Source organism: Ursus arctos, unplaced genomic scaffold, assembly GCF_023065955.2.
Source record: "Ursus arctos isolate Adak ecotype North America unplaced genomic scaffold, UrsArc2.0 scaffold_4, whole genome shotgun sequence".
NCBI classification, from domain to species: domain Eukaryota; kingdom Metazoa; phylum Chordata; class Mammalia; order Carnivora; family Ursidae; genus Ursus; species Ursus arctos.
This window is the reverse complement of record NW_026623056.1, coordinates 33167341-33189287: the sequence shown is the minus strand read 5'-3', so window position 1 is coordinate 33189287 and position 21947 is coordinate 33167341. Positions and strand designations below refer to the sequence as shown.

The 21947-nt window shown below is 38.9% G+C and overlaps 1 protein-coding gene across 1 annotated transcript in view; it reads left to right on the top strand.

Moving 5' to 3' along the window:
- Positions 1-21947, top strand: part of CFAP91 (cilia and flagella associated protein 91) — a 97003-nt gene that overhangs the window by 13504 nt on the left and 61552 nt on the right. Inside the window, exon 6 of the mRNA XM_026494163.4 lies at positions 21424-21605. Coding sequence (XP_026349948.2) covers positions 21424-21605 — 182 coding nt within the window. The remainder of the gene's footprint in view (positions 1-21423; positions 21606-21947) is intronic.

The window sequence follows — 21947 nt, the reverse complement described above, 5'->3', positions numbered from 1 at the left end:
CCCCCCCCCACCCCGCCCCCTGTCCCAGCTACCTCCCCTCTGGTAACTATCAGTTTGTTCTCTATAGTTAAGAGTCTATTTCTTGTTCTTTCTCTCTCTTTTTAAAGAAACCCACTTTAAATATAAAGACACATATAGATTTTTTTTAAGGTTTTATTTTTAAATAATATCTACACCCAGTGTGGGGCTTGAACTCACAACCCTGAGCTGAAGAGTCACAAGCCCCACCAACTGAGCCAGCCAGGCGCCCCGTAATGTGTCCCCCCCCCTTTTTTTTTAATGTACACTGTATGCCCAATATGGGTCTTGAACTCACAACCCCAAGATCTAAGAGTTGCATGTCCTATTGACTGAGCCAGCCAGGTGCCCCGAGACACCTATAGATTAAAAGTAAATGAGTGGAGAAAAATACATTATGCCAGCTCTAATTAAAAGAAAGCTGCAATAGTTATACTAATTATTTCAAACAGAGCAGACTTCAAAGCAAGGAAGATTATTGGGGATAAAGAGAAGCATTATATAATAATAAAAATCTCAGTTCTCCATAAAGACATACATTCTTTCATGTGTATGCACCTAAAAACAGAAGGTCAAACTACGTAAGGCAAAAACTAATAGAATTACAAGGAGAAATGGATGAATCCATTATCATAGTTGGAGACTTTAACACCCTTCCAGCAGAAATGGACACATCTATCAGGCAGCAAATCAGTAAGGCCCTAGGTGAACTCAACAACACCATCAGTCAACTGGATATAATTGATATCTACAGACTACTTCATCTAACGACTGCAGAATACACATTCTTCTCAAGTTCACATAGAACATTCACCATGATAGACTACATTCTGGGCCATAAAACACAATTTAACAAATGTGAAAAAATAGAAATTATACAATGTCTGCTGTCAGACCACAGTGGAGCTAAACTAGAAATTAATAACAGAAGGATAACAGAGAATTCCTGAATATGTAGAGATTAAATGATACATTTCTAAATAACACAAGGGAGAAAGAAGAAATCTCAACAGAAATTAAAAAATATTTTGAACTTCATGAAAATGACAATACAGTTTATCAAAATTTGTGGGGTACATTGAAAGCAGTGCTTAGAGGGAAATTTATAGCATTGAATTCATGTATTAGAAAAGAAGAACTAAAACTAATCATTTAAGCTTTCACCTTAGGAAACTAGAAAAAGAAGAGCAAATTAAATCCAAAGCAAGCAAAAGAAAGGAAATAATAAGGAGAGCATAAATCAATGGAATTGATCAAGAAAATCAGTAGAAAAAAATCAACAAAACCAAGAGCTGGTTCTTCAACAAGATCACTATGTCTAGCCAGGATAACTGAAAAAAAAGAGAGAACACAACTTACTAATATCAGAAATGAAAGAAAGAACATCACTACAGGTTCTATTCACATTAAAAACATAAAGGAATAACTATGCCTGCAAATTTGATAACCTAGATAAAAAGACTAATTACTTGAGGGGCACCTGAGTGGCTCAGTTGGTTAAGCATCTGGCTTTGGCTTGGTTCATGATCCTGGGATTGAGCCTGGGCCCCCTCCTCAGCAGGGAGCCTGCTTCTCCCTCGCCCTCTGCCCCTCCCCCACCCCACTCATGCTCTCTTTCTCACTCTGCTTTCTCTCTGATAAATAAAATCTTTTTTTTAAAGAAAATAATTACTTGAAAGACACAAAATAATTCAAGATATTTTAGGATAAAGAGTTTTGTCAGAACTCACACAAGAAGAAATAGACAATGTGAATAGACCTATATATATTAAAGAAATTAAATCAATAATTAATAACCTTCCAAAACCTAAAGCACCAGACTCAGATGTGTCTGCCAGTGAATTCTACTGAACATTTAAAGAAGAAATAATACCATTCTCTACAATCTCTTTTAGATAATAGAAGGAGAGGGAATGCTTTCTAACTTTATGAGGCCAGCATTATTCTAAAACCAAAATCAGACAAAGACATTAAAAGAAAATGGCAGATCAATGAACATAGGCACAAAAATCCTCAACAGAATATTAGCAAATCAAATCCAACAGTGTATAAAAAGAAATACACCCCATGACCAGGCTGGTGCAAGGCTGGTTCAGCATTTGGAAATCAATTAGTGTAATCCATCATGTTAGCAGGCTAAACAAGAAAAATCACATGATCATGTTAATAGAGGCAGAAAAAGTATTTGACAATATCCAATACTGTTGATGATAAAAACTCTGAGTAAACTAGAAATAGAAGGAAACTTCCTCAACTTGATGAAGAACATATACAAAACCTACAGCATACTTAATGATGAGAAATGCAAAGCTTTTCCACTAAGATCAGGAACAAGGCAAAGATGTCCCCTCTCACCCCTCCTTTTCAACATCATAGAAGTCGTAGCTAATGCAATAAGACAAGAAAAGGAACTAAAGGTTATATGGATTGGGAAGGAAGAAATCTGTCTTTGTTAACAGATGCTATGTTTATCTATGTAGAAAATCAGGGGAAAAAAGGACTAAAAAAACTGGAACCAATAAGTGATTATAATAAGGCTGTAGGATACGAGGTTAATATACAAAAGTCCATTGCTTTCCTATATACCAGCAACAAGCGGGATTTAAAATTAAAAATACAGTTCCATTTACATTACCATAAAAAATGCAATATTTAGGTATAGATCCAATAAGATATATACAAGATCTATAGGAAGAAAACTATAAAACTTCGATGAAAGAAATCAAAGAAGAACTAAATAAATGGAGAGTTATTCCATGTTCCGGGATAAGAAGACTCAATATTGTCAAGATGTCAAGTCTTCACAACTTGATCAATAGATTTAATGTAATCTCAGTCAAAATCCCTACAAGTTATTTTATGGATATCAACAAACTGATTCTAGAGCTTATATGAATAGTCAATATGTGTTGATAATAGCCAACACAATATTGAAGGAGAGGAACAAAGTTGGAGGACTGACTCTACCTGTCTTCTAGACCTACTATAAAGCTATAGTAATCAAGATGCAGTGGTACTGGGGAAAGAATAGACAGATCAGTGAAACAGAATAGGGAGCCCAGAAGTAGGCCCACATAAATATAATCAACTAATCTTTGACAAAAAGAATAAAGATAATACAATGGAGCAAAGATAGTCTTTTCAACAAATGGTGCTGGGACAACAGGACATCTACATGCAAAATAAATAGATCAATCAATCCAGACACAGACCTTACATCCTTCACAAAATGAATTCAAAATGAATCACAGATCTGAATGTAGAATGCAAAACTGTAAAACTTTTAGAAGATAACAAGAAAAAACGTAGATGACCTTGGGTATGGCAATGACTTTTTAGCTATAACACCAAAGGTACGATCCTTTTAAGAAATGATGGATAATCTGGACTTTATTAAAATTAAAAACTTCTGGTTTTGGAGCAAAGATGGCAGAGTAATAGGAGGATCCTAGGCTTACCTTATCCCTTGAACACAGCTAGATAAATATCAAATTTTTCTGAACACCCAAGAAGTCTGAGTACTGGCGATGGGGAGTTAAGATGGCGGAGCAGTAGGAGACACCGTTTTCAGCCGGTCCTCCGAGTCGAGCTGGATAGGTACCAGACCAGCCTAAACAACCACGGAACCAGCCTGAGACGCAGGAAGACGCATCTGGATCTCTACAAATGAACATCTCCAGCGCTGAATATTGAGGTACGAAGCGGGGAGCCATGAAACCGTGCACAGATATCGGAAGATAAACGGAAGGGGGAGGGAGCCGCCGTGTTCTGGCGCCGGGAAGCGGCAGCCACTTGCACGGGGGAGCTGGCGGGCTCGAGGTCGGCACCCGCAAAACAGCAGACTGAGACCGTGAGCCGGGTGCACGCGCCACCAGGCATCTCGCGGATCACCGGAATCCCGGTGCGCTCACTGGATCCAGACTGAGACCGGGAGATCCGGGAGCGCGCGCGGGGCGGCTGGCGGCTGGCGGCATTAGAAACACAAAGGACAGAGACGCCGGCCCTGGAAGTGAGGGCTGGGACGCCGGGTGTGGGGCGCACATCCCGGGACGCTGCAGGGCTGAGCATCACCAACAGAAACAGAGTTAAAGTGGCCAGAACATTAGTAGAGAACGGGCCGCAATCCCTCTGTTCTGTGACAGAGGCTGAAATTCGGCCGCTGCTGCTCTGACTCTCAGAAGAGGCACAGCAAACCACCAGGGAAAGCCGCCAGAGAACAAAAGCCTGGAAATACCGGCTCAGGGAGTGCCCAACCCCATCCCCCTTCGCAGGGGACACCGAGACTCTACCCAAACAGGGTTGCCTGAGTATCGGCGCGGCAGGCCCCTCCCCCAGAAGGCAGGCTGAAAAATCAAGAAGCCCACAACCCGAGGCGCCGGGGTGGCGCCGTCATTGAGCGCCTGCCTTCGGCTTAGGGCGTGATCCCGGCGTTCCGGAAAGGAGTCCCTCATCGGGCTCCTCCGCTGGGAGCCTGCTTCTTCCTCTCCCACTCCCCTGCTTCTGTTCCCTCTCTCGCTGGTTGGCTGCCACATAAATAAATAAATAAATAAAATCTTTAAAGAAGAAGCCCACATCCCTAAGATCCCTATAAAACAAGGGGCACGGCCTGGGACCCAGTCAATAATTTGGGCTCTGGAAACCCCGCAACCTCTCTTCATCAGAATGACAAGAAGGAGAAGCCCCCCCCAGCAAAGAAAAGACAGTGAGTCTGTGGCCTCTGCCACAGAAATAATGGATATGGATGTAACCAAATTATCAGAAATGGAATTCAGAGTAACGATGGTCAAAATGATGAGTAGAATTGAAAAAACTATTAACGAAAAGGTTACTGAGAATATAGAATCCCTAAGGACAGAAATGAGAGCGAATCTGACAGAAATTAAAAATTCTATGAGCCAAATGCAGGCAAAACTAGAGGCTCTGACGGCCAGGGTCGCAGAAGCAGAGGAACGGGTTAGTGAATTGGAGGATGGGTTAATAGAGGAAAAAATGAAAATAGAAGATGGTCTTAAAAAAATCCACGCCCACGAATGTAGGTTACGGGAGATTACTGACTCAATGAAACGATCCAATGTTAGAATCATCGGCATCCCCGAGGGGGTGGAGAAAAACAGAGGTCTAGAAGAGATATTTGAACAAATTGTAGCTGAAAACTTCCCTAATCTAGCAAGGGAAACAAACATTCGTGTCCAAGAGGCAGAGAGGACCCCTCCCAAGCTCAACCATGACAAACCTACGCCACGTCACGTCATAGTGAAATTCGCAAATATTAGATGCAAGGATACAGTATTGAAAGTGGCCAGGGCAAAGAAATTTCTCACGTACCAAGGCAAAAGCATCAGAATTACGTCAGACCTGTCTACACAGACCTGGAATGAGAGAAAGGGTTGGGGGAGCATATTTAAAGCTCTTTCAGAGAAAAACATGCAGCCAAGGATCCTTTATCCAGCAAGGCTCTCATTCAGAATTGATGGAGAAATAAAGACATTTCAGAATCGCCAGTCACTAACCAATTTTGTAACCACGAAACCAGCCCTACAGGAGATATTACGGGGGGTTCTATAAAAGTAAAAAGGCCCCAAGAGTGATACAGAACAGAAAGTCACAGCCAATACAAACAAAGACTTTACTGGCAACATGGCAACATTAAAATCATATCTCTCAGTAATCAGTCTTAATGTAAATGGTTTGAACCATCCCATAAAGCGCCACAGGGTTGCAGATTGGATAAAAAGAAATGACCCATCCATTTGCTGTCTACAAGAGACTCATTTCAAACCCAAAGATGCATTCAGACTGAGAGTAAGGGGATGGAGTACCATCTTTCACGCAAATGGACCTCAAAAGAAAGCTGGGGTAGCAATTCTCATATCAGATAAATTGGATTTTAAACTACAGACTATAGTTAGAGATGCAGAAGGGCACTATATTATTCTTAAGGGAAGTATTCAACAAGTGGATATGACAATTATAAATATATATGCCCCCAACAGGGGAGCAGCAAGATACACAAGCCAACTCTTAACCAGAATAAAGAGACACATAGATAAAAATACATTAATAGTAGGGGACCTCAACACTCCACTATCAGAAATAGACAGAACACCCTGGCAAAAACTAAGCAAAGAATCAAAGGCTTTGAATGCCATACTCGACGAGTTGGACCTCATAGATATATATAGAACACTACACCCCAGAACCAAAGAATACTCATTCTATTCTAATGCCCATGGAACATTCTCAAGAATAGACCATGTTCTGGGACACAAAACAGGTCTCAACCGATACCAAAAGATTGAAATTATCCCCTGCATATTCTCAGACCACAATGCTCTGAAATTGGAACTCAACCACAAGGAAAAATTTGGAAGAAACCAAACACTTGGAGACTAAGAACCATCCTGCTCAGGAATGACTCGATAAACCAGGAAATCAAAAATCAAATTAAACAATTTATGGAGACCAATGAGAATGAAAATACAACAGTCCAAAACCTATGGGATACTGCAAAGGCAGTCCTAAGGGGGAAATACATAGCCATCCAAGCCTCACTCAAAAGAATAGAAAAATCTAAAATGCAGTTTTTATATTCTCACCTCAAGAAGCTGGAACAGCAACAGAGGGACAGGCCTAATCCACGCACGAGGAAGCAGTTGACCAAAATTAGAGCTGAAATCAATCAAGCAGAAACCAGAAGTACAGTAGAGCAGATCAACAGGACTAGAAGCTGGTTCTTTGAGGAATCAATAAAATTGACAGACCACTGGCAAGACTTATCCAAAAGAAAAGAGAAAGGACCCAGATTATTAAAATTATGAATGAAAAAGGAGAGGTCACGACGAGCACCATTGAAATTGGAAGGATTATTAGAAATTTTTATCAACAGCTATATGCCAATAAACTAAGCAATCTGGAAGAGATGGTATCCTTCCTGGAAACCTATAAACTACCAAGATTGAAACCGGAAGAAATTGATTCCTTAAACAGGCCAATTAATTATGAAGAAATTGAGTCAGTGATAAACAACCTTCCAAATAACAAAACTCCAGGCCCGGACGGTTTTCCTGGGGAATTCTACGAAACATTCAAAGAAGAAATAATACCTATTCTCCTAAAGCTATTTCAAAAAATAGAAACAGAAGGAAAGCTACCAAACTCATTCTATGAGGCCAATATTACCTTGATCCCCAAACCAGGCAAAGACCCCATCAAAAAGGAGAATTACAGACCGATTTCCCTAATGAATATGGACGCCAAAATCCTCAACAAGATACTTGCTAATAGAATCCAACAATACATTAAAAGGATTATCCATCACGATCAAGTGGGATTCATACCTGGGATGCAAGCGTGGTTCAATATTCGCAAATCAATCAGCGTGATACATCATATCAACAAGAAAAGACTCAGGAACCATATGATCCTCTCAATCGATGCCGAAAAAGCATTTGACAAAATACAGCATCCTTTCCTGATTAAAACCCTTCAGAGTGTAGGAATAGAAGGTACATTTCTCAATCTCATAAAAGCCATCTATGAAAAGCCTACTGCAAATATTATTCTCAATGGGGAAAAGCTGGAAGCCTTTCCCTTAAGATCAGGAACACGACAAGGATGCCCACTCTCGCCACTATTATTCAACATAGTACTAGAAGTCCTTGCAACAGCAATCAGACGACAAAATGGGATCAAAGGTATTCAAATTGGCAAAGAAGAAGTCAAAATGTCTCTCTTCGCAGATGACATGATACTCTAGATGGAAAACCCAAAAGAAGCCACTCCCAAACTATTAGAAGTTATAGAGCAATTCAGTAACGTGGCAGGATACAAAATCAATGCTCAGAAATCAGTTGCATTTCTATACACGAATAACGAGACCGAAGAAAGAGAAATTAGGGAATCCATCCCATTTACAATAGCACCAAAAACCATACGTTACCTTGGAATTAACTTAACCAGAGACGTAAAGGACCTATATTCTAGAAACTATAAATCACTCTTGAAAGACATTGAGGAAGACATAAAAAGATGGAAAGATATTCCATGCTCATGGATCGGAAGAATTAACATAGTTAAAATGTCCATGCTACCCAGAGCAATCTACACTTTCAATGCTATCCCGATCAAAATACCAAGGACATTTTTCAAAGAACTGGAACAAACAGTCCTTAAATTTGTATGGAAACAGAAAAGGCCCCGAATCTCCAAGGAACTGTTGCAAAGGAAAAACAAAGCTGGGGGCATCACAATGCCGGATTTCGAGCTGTACTACAAAGCTGTGATCACAAAGACAGCATGGTACTGGCACAAAAACAGACACATAGACCAATGGAACAGAATAGAGAGCCCAGAAATGGACCCTCGGCTCTTTGGGCAACTAATATTTGATAAAGCAGGAAAAAACATCCGGTGGGAAAAAGGCAGTCTCTTCAATAAATGGTGCTGGGAAAATTGGACAGCTACATGCAAGAGAATGAAACTTGACCACTATCTCACACCATACACAAAAATAAACTCCAAATGGATGAAAGACCTCGATGTGAGACAGGAATCCATCAAAATTCTAGAGGAGAACATAGGCAATAACCTCTACGACATCGGCCAAAGCAACCTTTTTCATGACACATCCCCAAAGGCAAGAGAAACAAAAGATAAAATGAATTTATGGGACTTCATCAAGATTAAAAGTTTCTGCACAGCCAAGGAAACAGTCAGAAAAACTAAGAGGCAGCCCACGGAATGGGAGAATATATTTGCAAATGACACTACAGATAAAGGACTGGTATCCAAGATCTACAAAGAACTTCTCAGACTCAATACACGAGAAACAAATAAACAAATCAAAAAATGGGCAGAAGATATGAACAGACACTTTTCCAATGAAGACATACAAATGGCTAACAGACACATGAAAAAATGTTCAAAATCATTAGCCATCAAGGAAATTCAAATCAAAACCACACTGAGATACCACCTTACGCCAGTTAGAATGGCAAAAATAGACAAGGCAAGAAACAACAATTGTTGGAGAGGATGTGGAGAAAGGGGATCCCTCCTACATTGTTGGTGGGAATGCAAGTTGGTACAGCCACTCTGGAAAACAGTGTGGAGGTCCCTTAAAAAGTTAAAAATTGAGCTACCCTATGATCCAGCCATTGCACTACTGGGTATTTACCCCAAAGATACAGACGTAGGGAAGAGAAGGGCCATATGCGCCCCAATGTTCATAGCAGCAATGTCCACAATAGCTAAATCGTGGAAGGAGCCGAGATGCCCTTCAACAGATGACTGGAATAAGAAGTTGTGGTCCATATATACGATGGAATATTACTCAGCTATCAGAAAGAACGAGTTCTCAACATTTGCTGCAACATGGACAGCACTGGAGGAGATAATGCTAAGTGAAATAAGTCAAGCAGAGAAAGACAACTATCATATGATTTCTCTCATCTATGGAACATAAGAACTAGGATGATCAGTAGGGGAAGAAAGGGATAAAGAAAGGGGGGGTAATCAGAAGGGGGAATGAAACATGAGAGACTATGGACTATGAGAAACAAACTGAGGACTTCAGAGGGGAGGGGGGTGGGGGAATGGGATAGACCGGTGATGGGTAGTAAAGAGGGCACGTATTGCATGGTGCACTGGGTGTTATACAGAACTAATGAATCATTGAGCCTTACATCGGAAACCGGGGATGTACTGTATGGTGACTAACATAATATAATAAAAAATCATTAAAAAAAAAAAAAAAAGAAGTCTGAGTACTGACAGAACAAACTGCACAACCAGAGGGAGAGAAACGGCCACGTGGAGGAAGGTTGGAGGTGTGGAGATGTGATGTGGGGGAGAAAGAGACGGCGGGTGCTGCAGAGAGGAGGGAGCCCTGATCATGAAGAGAGGCAAGGTGGGGGTGTTGCATGGGGATCACACAAGGAGAACATTTCCCCAAAGCCATTGATTGGGAAAATGAGAGGGGCTGATTATCATGAGTTTTTACAATCAACAGAACTCAAAGACTGGAGTTTTAGAGTCCCACGCTGTGGCCAGTGTGGAGCCCAGTAGGTGCTGCAGTGCTCCTGTGGAGAAGGAGGGCAGAGAGCCTGGGAGCAGATGGTGTGACCTGAGGATCCCCTGGGATGCACTGGGAGAGATGGTTCCCCCTTCCTGGAGTGCATCTGGGAGGAGTGGAATTGTTTCTCCAGGGAAAAAGGAGGTGGCAGGCACCATTATGCTCCTCCACCCCTTAGCATAGACACAGACATCTCCTGAGGGTGGCTAACATGGACACTGGCTTTTTGCTTCCCTTTACTCCAAACTCCTGTGTGTTCATGCTATTTCTGGGACAAACCTGTACCAGCACCAGTGTGGCAAGACCCTTCCCCAGACGACCAATGCGCAGGTCCAAGCCACGCCAGGTCCCTAAAGTTTGGAGCTGTAAAACTCAGGCGGCCTGCCTGGGATAAAACACAGGTGCCCTACAATGCTGGGTAGGCAGACAGCCAGACACAGGGTGAAGGCAGGGATCTGAGGGACACCTGGAACACACAGGGGAGATTGTTTGCTCTTCAGTAAGGGCTTCTGAGACAGTGGTGGACACAATCTCTCCCCTCCAGGATGAGGGAGAGGGCTGGTGCCATTTCCCTTCCCGGCCCCTCAGCATAAACTAACTTCAGTAAGCAGCACAAGCCAATGGTGGCAGCATAAACTGCTTACACCAAGCCCTGCCCCCTCCACTCTGCAGGTGCTTCTTTACTTGGGCAAGTGTGCCTGAGAACCTGAGCTGTGGGCCCCTCCCCCAGAAGACCAGCATAATCCCCCTGTATACACCAAGTCTACTGACCATAGAGTGCTACAAAGCATCAGGTCTCTTTTAATAAGCAGACCAGAGCACACATAGTTAAAACTTGCCACACTCTGGCCAAGTTTCAAACAGTCCCCAATGTAGGCAAGGTGAAACTCTTCAGAGGACTGACCTGAGGGAAAGAGTAGCCAGAACACAACAGCAGAGTGCACACAGCATATACTAGAGAAACTTCTTGAAGTGTTAGGCCCTAGACAGCATATGACCTCTTCTTCATAAAGCCATTACTCTCAGGAGAAGGAAACATAACAGGCTTTCCTAACACAGAGAAGAAGATGGAGACCTAAACAAATACCAAGACGGAGGAATTCATTCCAAAAGAAAGAACAAGAAAAGGTCATGCTAGAGATCTAATCGAAACAGATATAAGTAATATGCCTGATACAGAATTTAAAACAACAACCATAAGGATACTAGCTAGGCTTGAGAAGAGCATAGAAGACACCAAGGAGTCCCTTACCTCAGAGATAAAAGACCTAAAACTAGTCAGGCTGAAATTAAAAAATGCTATAACCAAGATACAAAACTGACTGTATGTAATGACCACAAGGATGGACAAAACAATGAATAAGTGATATAGAAGATAAAATTATGGAAAATAATGCAGCTGAAACGAAGAGGTAAAGAAAAATTTTGAATCATGAATGTAGACTTAGGGGACTCAGTGACTCCACAAAGCATATAACATTCTTATCATAGGAGTCCCAGAAGAAGAAGAGAAGGAAAAAGGGGCAGCAGGCTTATTTGAGGAAATTATAGCTGAAAACTTTCCTAATCTAGGGAAGGAAACAGATATCTAAATCCAGAAGGCACAGAGAACTCCCACCAAAATCAAAAAAAGCATGCCAACGCCAAGACACATTGTAGTAAAATTTGCAAAATACAGAGATAAGGAAAAAATCCTAAAAGCATCAAGAGAAGTCACTAACTTACAAGGGAAGACAAATAAGGTTAGCAGCAGACCTATCCACAGAAACTTGACAGCCCAGAACAGAGTGGCATGATATAGTCAATGTGCTGAATGGGAAAAATATGCAGCCAAGAATACTCTATCTAGCAAGGTTGTCATTCAGAGTAGGAGAGAGAAAGTGTTTCCCAGACAAAAAAAGCTAAAGGAGTTCATGACTACTAAACCAGCCCTGCAAGAATTTTAAAGGGGACTCCTTGAGTGGGAAAGAAAGACCAAAAGTAACCAAGACTAGAAAGGAACAGAGGAAATCTCCAGGAACAAGGACAAAACAAGAAATACAATGGCACTGAATTCATATCTAACAATAATCACTCTGAATGTAAATGGACTAAATGCTCCAATCAAAAGACATAGGGTGTCAGAATGAATAAAAAAAAAATAAGGCCCATCTGTATGCTGCCTACAAGAGACTCACTTTAGACCTAAAGGTGACTATAGACTGAAAGTGAGGGAATGGAGAACCACTTATCATGCTAATGGACATCAAAAGAAAGCCAGAGTAGCCATACTTATATCAGATAAAGTAGATTTTAAATCAAAGACTGCAACAAAGAGTTGGAGAAGGGCATTGTATCATAATAAAGAGGCCTATCCAAAAAGATCTAACAATTGAAAATATTTATGCCCCCAACTTGGGAGCACCCAAATATATAAAACAATTAATAACAAACATAAAGGAACTCACTGATAATGATACAATAATAGTAAGGGACTTTAACACCCCACTTACAGCAATGGACAGATCATCTAAGCAAAAAGTCAACAAGGAAACAATGGCTTTGAATGACACACTGGACCAGATGGACTTAACAGATATATTCAGAACATTTCATCCTAAAGCAGCAGAATACACATTCTTTTCGGGTGTACATGGGACATTCTCCAGAATAGATTAATTACTAGGTCACAAATCAGGCCTCAACAAGTACAAAAAGATTGAGATCATGCCATGAATATTTTCTGACCACAATGCTATGAAACTTGAAGTCAACCACAAGAAAAAATTTGGAAAGACCATAAATACATGAAGGTTAGGGAACATCTTGCTAAAGAATGAATGGGCTAACCAGAAAATTAAAGAAGAAATAAAAAAATACATGGAAACAAATGAAAATGAAAGCATGCTGGTCCAAAACCTTTGGGATGCAGGGACGCCTGGGTAGCGCAGTCATTAGGCGTCTGCCTTCGGCTCAGGGCGTGATCCCGGCGTTCCGGGATCGAGTCCCACATCGGGCTCCTCCGCTGGGAGCCTGCTTCTTCCTCTCCCACTCCCCCTGCTTGTGTTCCCTCTCTCGCTGGCTGTCTATCTCTGTCAAATTAAAAAAAAAAAATTCAAAACCCTTGGGATGCAGCAAAAGCGATTATAAGAGGGAAGTATGTAGCAAGGTAGGCCTACATCAAGAAGAAAAATCTCAAATACACAACTTAACCTTATACCCAAAGGAGCTAGAAAAAGAACAAGTGAAGCCTAAATCCCACAGAAGAAGGGAAATAATAAAGATTAGAGCAAAAATAAATGGTACAGAAATTTAAAAAATAAAACGCAACAGATCAATGAAACCAGGAGCTGGTTCTTTGAAAGAATTAATAAAATTGATAAACCCCTAGCCAGCCTTATCAAAAAGAAAAGAAAAGACACAAATAAATAAAATCACAAACGAGAACGGAGAGATTACAACCAACACCACAGAAATACAAACAATTATAAGAGAATGTTATGAAAAATTATATGCCAACCAATTGGGCAGTCTGGAAGAAATGGATAAATTCCTAGAACTTATAAACTACCAAAACTGAAGCAGGAAGAAATAGAAAATTTGAACATACCTATAAACAGCAAAGAAATTGAATCATTGATCAAAAAATCTTCCAACATACAAAAGTCCAGGGTCAGGTTCCCAGGGGAATTCTATCAAACATTTAAAGAAGAGTTAATACCTATTCTTCTTAAACTGTTCCAAAAAACAGAAATGGAAGGAAAACTTCCAAACTCATTCTATAAGGCCTGCATTACTTTTGTTCCAAAACCAGAGAAAAACCTGAATAGAAAGAATTACAGGCCAATATCCCTGATGAATATGGATGTAAAAATTCACAACAAGATAGTAGCAAGTTGAATCCAATAGTACATTAAAGAGTTATTCACCCCAAACAAGTGGAATTTATTCCTGAGCTGCAAGGTGGTTCAAATCCATCAACATGATGTACCACATTAATAAAAGAAAGGAAAAGAACCATATGATCCTCTCAATAGATGCAGAAAAAGCATTTGACAAAGTACAGCATCCATTCATTATAGAAACCCTCAACAAAGTAGGGATAGAAGGAGCATACCTCCACATCATATACAAAAAACCCACAGCTAATATCCTCAATGACGAAAAACTGAGAGCTTTTCCTGTATGGTTGGGAATAAGACAGGGATGTCCACTCTCATCTTTGTTATTTAAAGTAGTACTGAAAGTCCTAGTCTCATCAGTCAGACAACAAAAAGAAATAAAAGGCATCCAAATCAGCAAGGAAGAAGTCAAACTTTCACTAGTCATAGACAACATAACACTCTATGCAGGAAATCCAAAAGACCCCACCCAGAAATTGCCAGAACTGATAACATGAATTTAGTAAAGTTGCAGGATACAAAACCAGTGTACAGAAATCTGTTGCATTTCTATACACCAATAATGAAGCAGTAGCAAGAGAAATCAAGGAATCAATCCCATTTACATTGCACCAAAGACAAGATACCTAAGAATAAACCTAACCAAAGAGGTAAAAGATCTGTACTCTGAAAACTATGGAACACTTATGCAAGAAATTGAAGAAGACACAAAGAAATGGAAAAGCATTCAGTACTTATGGATTAGAAGAGCAAATATTGTTAAAATGTCTATACCACCCAAACAATCCACACATTTAATGCAGTCCCTATCAAAATACCACCAGCATTTTTCACAGAGCTAGAACAAACAATCCTAAAATTTGTATGGAACCACAAAAGACCCTGAATAGCCAAAGCGATCTTGTAAAAGCAAAGCAAAGCTGGAGCCATCGCAATTCAGGACTTCAGATTATATTACAAAGCTGTAGTTATCAAGACAGTATGGTACTGGCACAAAAACAGATCCATAGATCAATGTAGCAGAATAGATGACCCAGAAATGGACCTACAACTATATGGTCAATTAATCTGTGACAAAGCAGGAAAGAATATCCCATGGAAAAAAGACAGTCTCTTCCACAGTTGGTGTTGGGAAAACTGGACAGCAACATGTAGTAGAATGAAACTGGACCATTTTCTTATATACAAAAATAAATTAAAAATGGATGAAAGACCTAAATGAGAGACAGGAAAACATCAAAATCTTAGAGGAGAACACAGGCAGCAACCTCTTTGACCTTGGCTTCGGCACTTCTAACTAGACATGTTTCTGGAGGGAAGGAAAACAAAAGCCAAAAGAACTATTGGGACTTCATCAAGATAATAAACTTCTGCACAGCAAAGGATCAAGAAAATTAAAAAGCAATTTGTGGAATGGGAGAAGGTATTTGCAAATGACATATCTGATAAAGGGTTAGTGTCCAAAATCTACAAAGACCTTATCAAACTCAACACCCAAAAAAATAAATAATCCAGTTAAGAAATGGGCAGAAGACACGAATAGACATTTTTTCAAAGAAGAAATCCAGGTGGTAACAGACACATGAAAAGATGCTCAACATCACTCATCATCAGGGAAATACAAATCAAACCATGATGGGATACCACCTCACACCTGTCAGAATGGCTGAAATTAACAACACAGGGAACAACAGATGTTGGTGAGGATGTGGAGAAAGGGGACCCCTCATGCACTGTTGGTGGGAATGCAAACTGGTGTAGCCACTCTGGGAAACAGTATGAAGGTTCCTCAAAAAGTTAAAAATGGAACTACCCTGCAATCCAGCAATTGCACTACCAGGTATTTACCCAAAGGATACAAAAATACTGATTTGAAGGAATACATGCACCCTGATATTTATAGAAGCATTATCAACAACAGCCAAATTATGGAAAGAGCCCAAATGTCCATCGACTGATGAATGAATAAAGAAGTTCTCTCTCTCTCTCTCTCACACACACACACACACACACACATATGTATACACGCACACACACAATGGAATGTTTAAAAAAGAATGATATCTTGCCATTTGCAATGACATGGATGGAACTAGAGTGTATTATGCATTATTATGTATTATCTATTAAGCAAAGTAAGTCAGAAAGACAAATACCATTTGATTTCATTCATATGCAGAATTTAAGAAACAAAACAGATGAACATAGGGGGGAAAAGACAGGCAAACCATAAAACAGACTTAATTATAGAGAACAGACTGAGGGTTGCTGGAGGGGAGGTGGGCAGGGGGATGGGTTAAATGGGTGATGGGGATTAAGGAGGACAGTCGTTGTGATGAGCACTGGGTGTTATATGTACATGATGAATCACTAAATTGTACTCCTGAAACCAATATTACACTGTGTGTTAACTAAGTGGAATTTAAGTAAAAGCTTAAAGAAAACAAATAAAATTAAAACCTTCTGCTATACAAAAGACAATGTCAAAAGAATGAGAAGACAAGCCACAGACAGAAAATATTTGCAAAAGACATACTTGCTAAAGGACTGTTACTCAGACTATGTAGTGAACTCTTCAAACACAACAATAAGAAAAAGAACAACCTGATTTTAAAACGGGCCAAAGACCTTAACAGACACCTCACAAAGAGGATCTACAGATGGCAAATAAGCATATGAAAAGATGCTTTACATCATATGTCATTGGGGAAATGCAAATTAAAACAATAATAAGATGTCACTATGTACTTACTAGAATAGCCACCATCTGGAACACTGATAACACCAGCACTAGGAACCCTCATTCATTGCTGGTGGGAAATACAAAATGCTACAGCCACTTCGGAAGACAGTTTGGCTGTTTTCTTATAAAACTAAACATACTCTTACTATATGATCCAGCAATCATGCTCCTTGGTGTTTACCCAAGAAGTTGAAAACTTATGTTTGCACAAAACCTGCACATTACCATAGGTATTTATAGCAGCTTTATTCATAAATGCCAAAACTTGGAGGCAACCAAGATGTCCTTTAGCAGGTTGATGGATACACTATGGTATATGAGACAATGTAATATAGTATTCATCATGAAAAAGAAACGAGCTATCAAATCATGAAAAGACATGGAGGAATCTTAAATGCATATTACTAAGAGAAAGAAGCCAATCGGGAAATGCTACATACTGTATGATTCCAACTATATGACATTCTGTAAATGGCAAAACTATGGAGATTATAAAAGGATCATTGATTGCCAGGGGTTGGAGGGGTATGAATGAATAGAAGGAGCACAGAGAATTTTTAGGGTGGGGAAAATACTCTGCATGATACTATAATGGTGGACAGATGTTATTATATATGTATACTATATATTGAAAGGATTTGTCCAAACCATAGAATGTATAATACCAAGAGTGAACTCTAATGTACACTATGGGGAGCTTATCATGTGTAAATGTATGTTTCTCAGTTGTAACAAATGTACCACTCTGGTGAGGGATATTGATAATGGAGTAGGCTATGCATGTGTGGAGGCAAAGTGTATATGGGAAATCTCTGTACCTTCCCCTCAGTTTTACTGTGAACATAAAACTGCTCCAAAAACATTAAGTCTTTAAAAAACACAAACCTTTATTAGAGTTCATAATTACAGAACAGGGTTTGCTACTTTGTGAAACTCCTCTTTGTGTTTAGTTTTGTTGGGCCTGGAAAGTAAAATCTAGAAGGGGGTATGGCAGACCATGCACACTCCTGGTGCCTGTGCAGTCATGGAGGAGGAAGGGTCTGGATGGAGGGAACAGAGTAGCAGTAGGTGCTGTCAGGATACCAGTGAGCCTGTGGATGGGATCCAGGGTTCAAGCCGGATAAGAAGCAGATAATGGGGTCTTTCTCATTTTTGAGTCCTGACTGAAGTTGGGGATAGGTAGGAAAGAGATCACTGTTCTTTCTTATTCAGTTTATTCTCCCCTAAAACCAGCTGGAATGGAGGAAAAGAGAATAGGTTGGAGAAAAATAACAAGTTAGTTAGGAAAGAAACTGTGTTAAGTTACCGTAGGACTTCTGTCAAAGTAGAATTCCCCCTTTGCATCCTCTCCTCTGATTCACCTAGAAGGATCTAAGTCATCAGAAAACTTAGAAGGATTCATTAAGCTTTATCATAATCTTAGCATATTTGATCAGATGGTTCAAATGTGTAATTTTTAATGTGGAAAACAATTTATTCTCTTGATTCAAACTAATTTAAACTAAAAGCTGATTTGAAGTTATTTTCTCAACTAGAATCTTTATAGTCAAATAATTTCTGCTGAAAACATAAATTACAAATATCTAAATTATCTACATAAGTTAGAAATTCATAGCAGCTGCTGAAAAAATGAATACCAATAGAATTCAGCAGTAATAACAATTTAAAGTACTATTTCATTACAGGTTGAACTTCCAAGTAGGTGCTTCTTTCTAGCTGACTTGAAGTGCATTTTTCTTAGAGCTAAGCTCTGTATGTTTGGCCTATATATAAACAGTTCCCATTGCCTTTGACTATTTTTTAAAATGGAGATCTTTCTCTTTTTTGCCATTATATTTAGTTTTTTTGTTTATGTAATTTAACAATTCTTCTACCAACTAGAAAACATATTTTCTTTTAAATGGAAATGGCCATATTGTTTTTATTTCCGTATTTTAATAGTAGTACATGTTGAGGTTAAAAAAAAATTAGAAAATTTAGAAAACTATAAACATGAAAAAATTCTCTAATCCTATCCAGAAATAATTGTTATTTTGTTGTATATCCACCTAGGCATTTTTCTATGCACAAAACACAGTTTTTAAACATAAAAATGTACTCCCGTTGTACATATAGACTGCTTTGTAGTTTGCCTTTTTCCTACTTTACATTGAATCATGGACATTTTTGTATGTTTATAAATACTGGTCACATTTTTACTTTTAATAGCTGCATAAATTCCATTACAGGTGTGCCATATTTTTTGAACTAGTTTTTCTATTGGTGGTGATCATTTAAGTTTAATCTTTCTTGAAAAAGAGCCACGTGAATAGATTGGAAAGAGTCTCATTAAGTATGGTTTAGTTTAAAAAGGCAAGATGCAAAAATGTATTTATAATGTGATTCCATGTTAGCAAAACAATAAAATAATCCTCTATATGTGTGTATTTGTGTGAGTGTAGAAAAATAAGGGTGGATAAAAATACAGCAAGATTCAAGGATAATTCAAGTATATCCTAGATCTAGGATATACAGAGAAGGTACTGCTGTAGTTGGATAAGGGAGGAAAAGATACTAAGGGAAGCAAACTCAAAAAGTAAAAGAAAAAAGCACTGCTGGGGTGCCTGGCTGGCTCAGTCAGTGGAGGGTGCAACTCTTGATCTTGGGGTTGTGAGTTTGAGCCCCACATTGGGTGCAGAGATTGCTTAAAAATAAAATCTTTATTTTATTTTATTTTTTAGATTTTATTTAAATTCAAGTAAGTTAACATATACTGTATTACTAGTTTCAAGGGTAGAATTTAGCGATTCATCATTTGCATACAACACCCAGTGCTCATTACATCACATGCCCTCCTTAATGCCCATCACCCAATTACCCCATCCCCCCACCCACCTCCCCTCCAGCAACTCTGTTTGTTCCCTGTAGTTAAGAGTCTCTTAAGGGTTTGTGCCCCCTTTGTTTTTATCTTATTTTATTTTTCCTTCCCTTCCCCATGTTCATCTGTTTTATTTCTTAAATTCTGCATATGAGTGAAATCATATGGTATCTGTCTTTCTCTGAGTTATTTCACTTAGTGTAATACACTCTAGTTCCATCCATGTCATTGCAAATGGCAAGATTTCATTCTTTTTGATGGCAGAGTAATATTCCATTGCATGTATATACCACATCTTTATCTACTCATCAGTTGATGGACATCTAAACATAAAATCTTAGGAAAAAAAAAAGAAAAAAGCACTGCAACTAGAACATGAAAGCATATGTGCTTGTTATAAAAATTGTATATAAAATATACTTGTTATAAAAATTATGTTAAGAGTAGACATATGTTTAAATGAATTAATGTAAAATTTTTTTCTGTACTTAAAAATAGCCAGAATAAAAAAAAAGATGAAAATATGGGTACAAGGTTGATGCCTAATAACCTCAGGTACAACCATTTTTTAAACTTGGCCATAAAAAAGAGTTTGTTTTTATTCTTACACACCAGACTTCATGAATGTGTTTGCATATATCTCTGTACACTTGTCCAGTTATTTCCTAGAATAAATTCCTAGGAGTATATTCGCTGGGGCAAAATAGTATTTTAAAGGTCAGATAGATATTGCTAAGTTACCTGTTAGGTTATGTCTATTTGTATTTCAATCAACAGTTTCTGAGCACGCCTGTTTCTTTATACCTTCATCAATGCTGGGCATTTTCAGTCTTTTAAATCTTTGCTTATGTGATGTAATAAAATAGCATCTTGCAGCTTTATTTTACTTTTCTTTGATTACTAGTTATGTTCATTATTTTTTCATATGTTTGTTAGAAGTTTTCATTTTTGTGAATTGTTCTTTATCCATTTTTCTGTTGGTGTTGATGTACTGTACTGACAGTACAGACTACTGTCGTCCTGGTTTACAAGGGCTTTTTGTATAGAAAGGCTGTTTAACTTTTATCATGTATGTTGCACATCCTATTTCTAAGTGTGCCATTCATATTTTAAATTTGTTTATAATACTTTGAGCTATAGAAGTTTCAACTTAACCTTAACTCTGTTGATCATTTCTTTTTATAGTTTCTGGCTTTTTAGCCATGCTGAAAAAGACTTTGACTCAAAGATGGTATATTTACTTATGTTTCCTGTTAGTACTTTTGTAGTCTCATTTTTACATTAAATGCCTTAAAATATCTGTAATTAATTTTTGTCCAAGGGATGAGGTAACTTTTCCAAAGATAACCAAGTAATCCTAGCACTAATTATTGAGTCATCTATCTTGAAAGAACCTTGCCTTTTTAAAAAATCAGAAAGCATCTCTTCTCTTTTCTCTGCTCCTGCATTTCTAGAGGGAAACAGTTAAATTTGGTTGTATAACTAAAAGCAGAGGAAAAAGAAACCAAGAAGTAGAAATTCCCAACAGGTTCAGAAGGAACTGTATGACATCCTAGAATCTAGGTTTTATAGTTTTATACTACAGTCCCACCCAGTGATACACAGATAAACAGGTACTTTTGTGAGTAGACCTGGGCTTTTCTATCCCTTCAGTTTCTTGGTAGAGGTGAGACTAACAAGGCAGTTCTCTCAAGATACTTGGGCACAATCCTGGTTACACTGGATTCATGAATTTGTGCATGTTTAAAGGGGGAATGGGCTTAGTGAAGCTAAAGATTTATTTCTACTTGACTGTATAGTATTCTAAGTGATTGGATCAGGTTTTAATTTTTATAATAATTTTCCCTTTTAGGACAGAGGCATATATTTTCCCTCCTACTTCTGCTAAGTACCCTCCCGTACCTTCAAAGTATACTGTGGGTACTCAGACTGATTATCGGGATGCTGAAGTTCAGACTGATCCATATTCTCCAGAATATGTAGTATGTCAGGATTCAATCCCTGAACTCTTGACCCTGGCTGCGCTTACTTGGGGTGAGTTGGTAATTGGCTTGAATATTTGAGGATGCCTGTCCTGATAACTGTGCGTGCTTTTGAGTTCCTGGAAATGATGTGCTTAGAGGCAACTGTGGTATAAAGTGTTACTATTTAAAATGTCTTGCTCAGCAGAGCTACCTCATAGACTCATACTTCTACTGATACTTTTGTTCAAAGAGAGGTATACCCTTTCCATTGTAAGGAGTCCTATTATACTTTATCCCTGAAGCTGAAGTTCTATTTCAGCTTAATTTTGTGGTTATTTGCTGACTACTCATCCCCCCCCACACATTGGTTTTCTAGTGAATCAATTCCTTTTCATTGAGCAATCCTTACTCC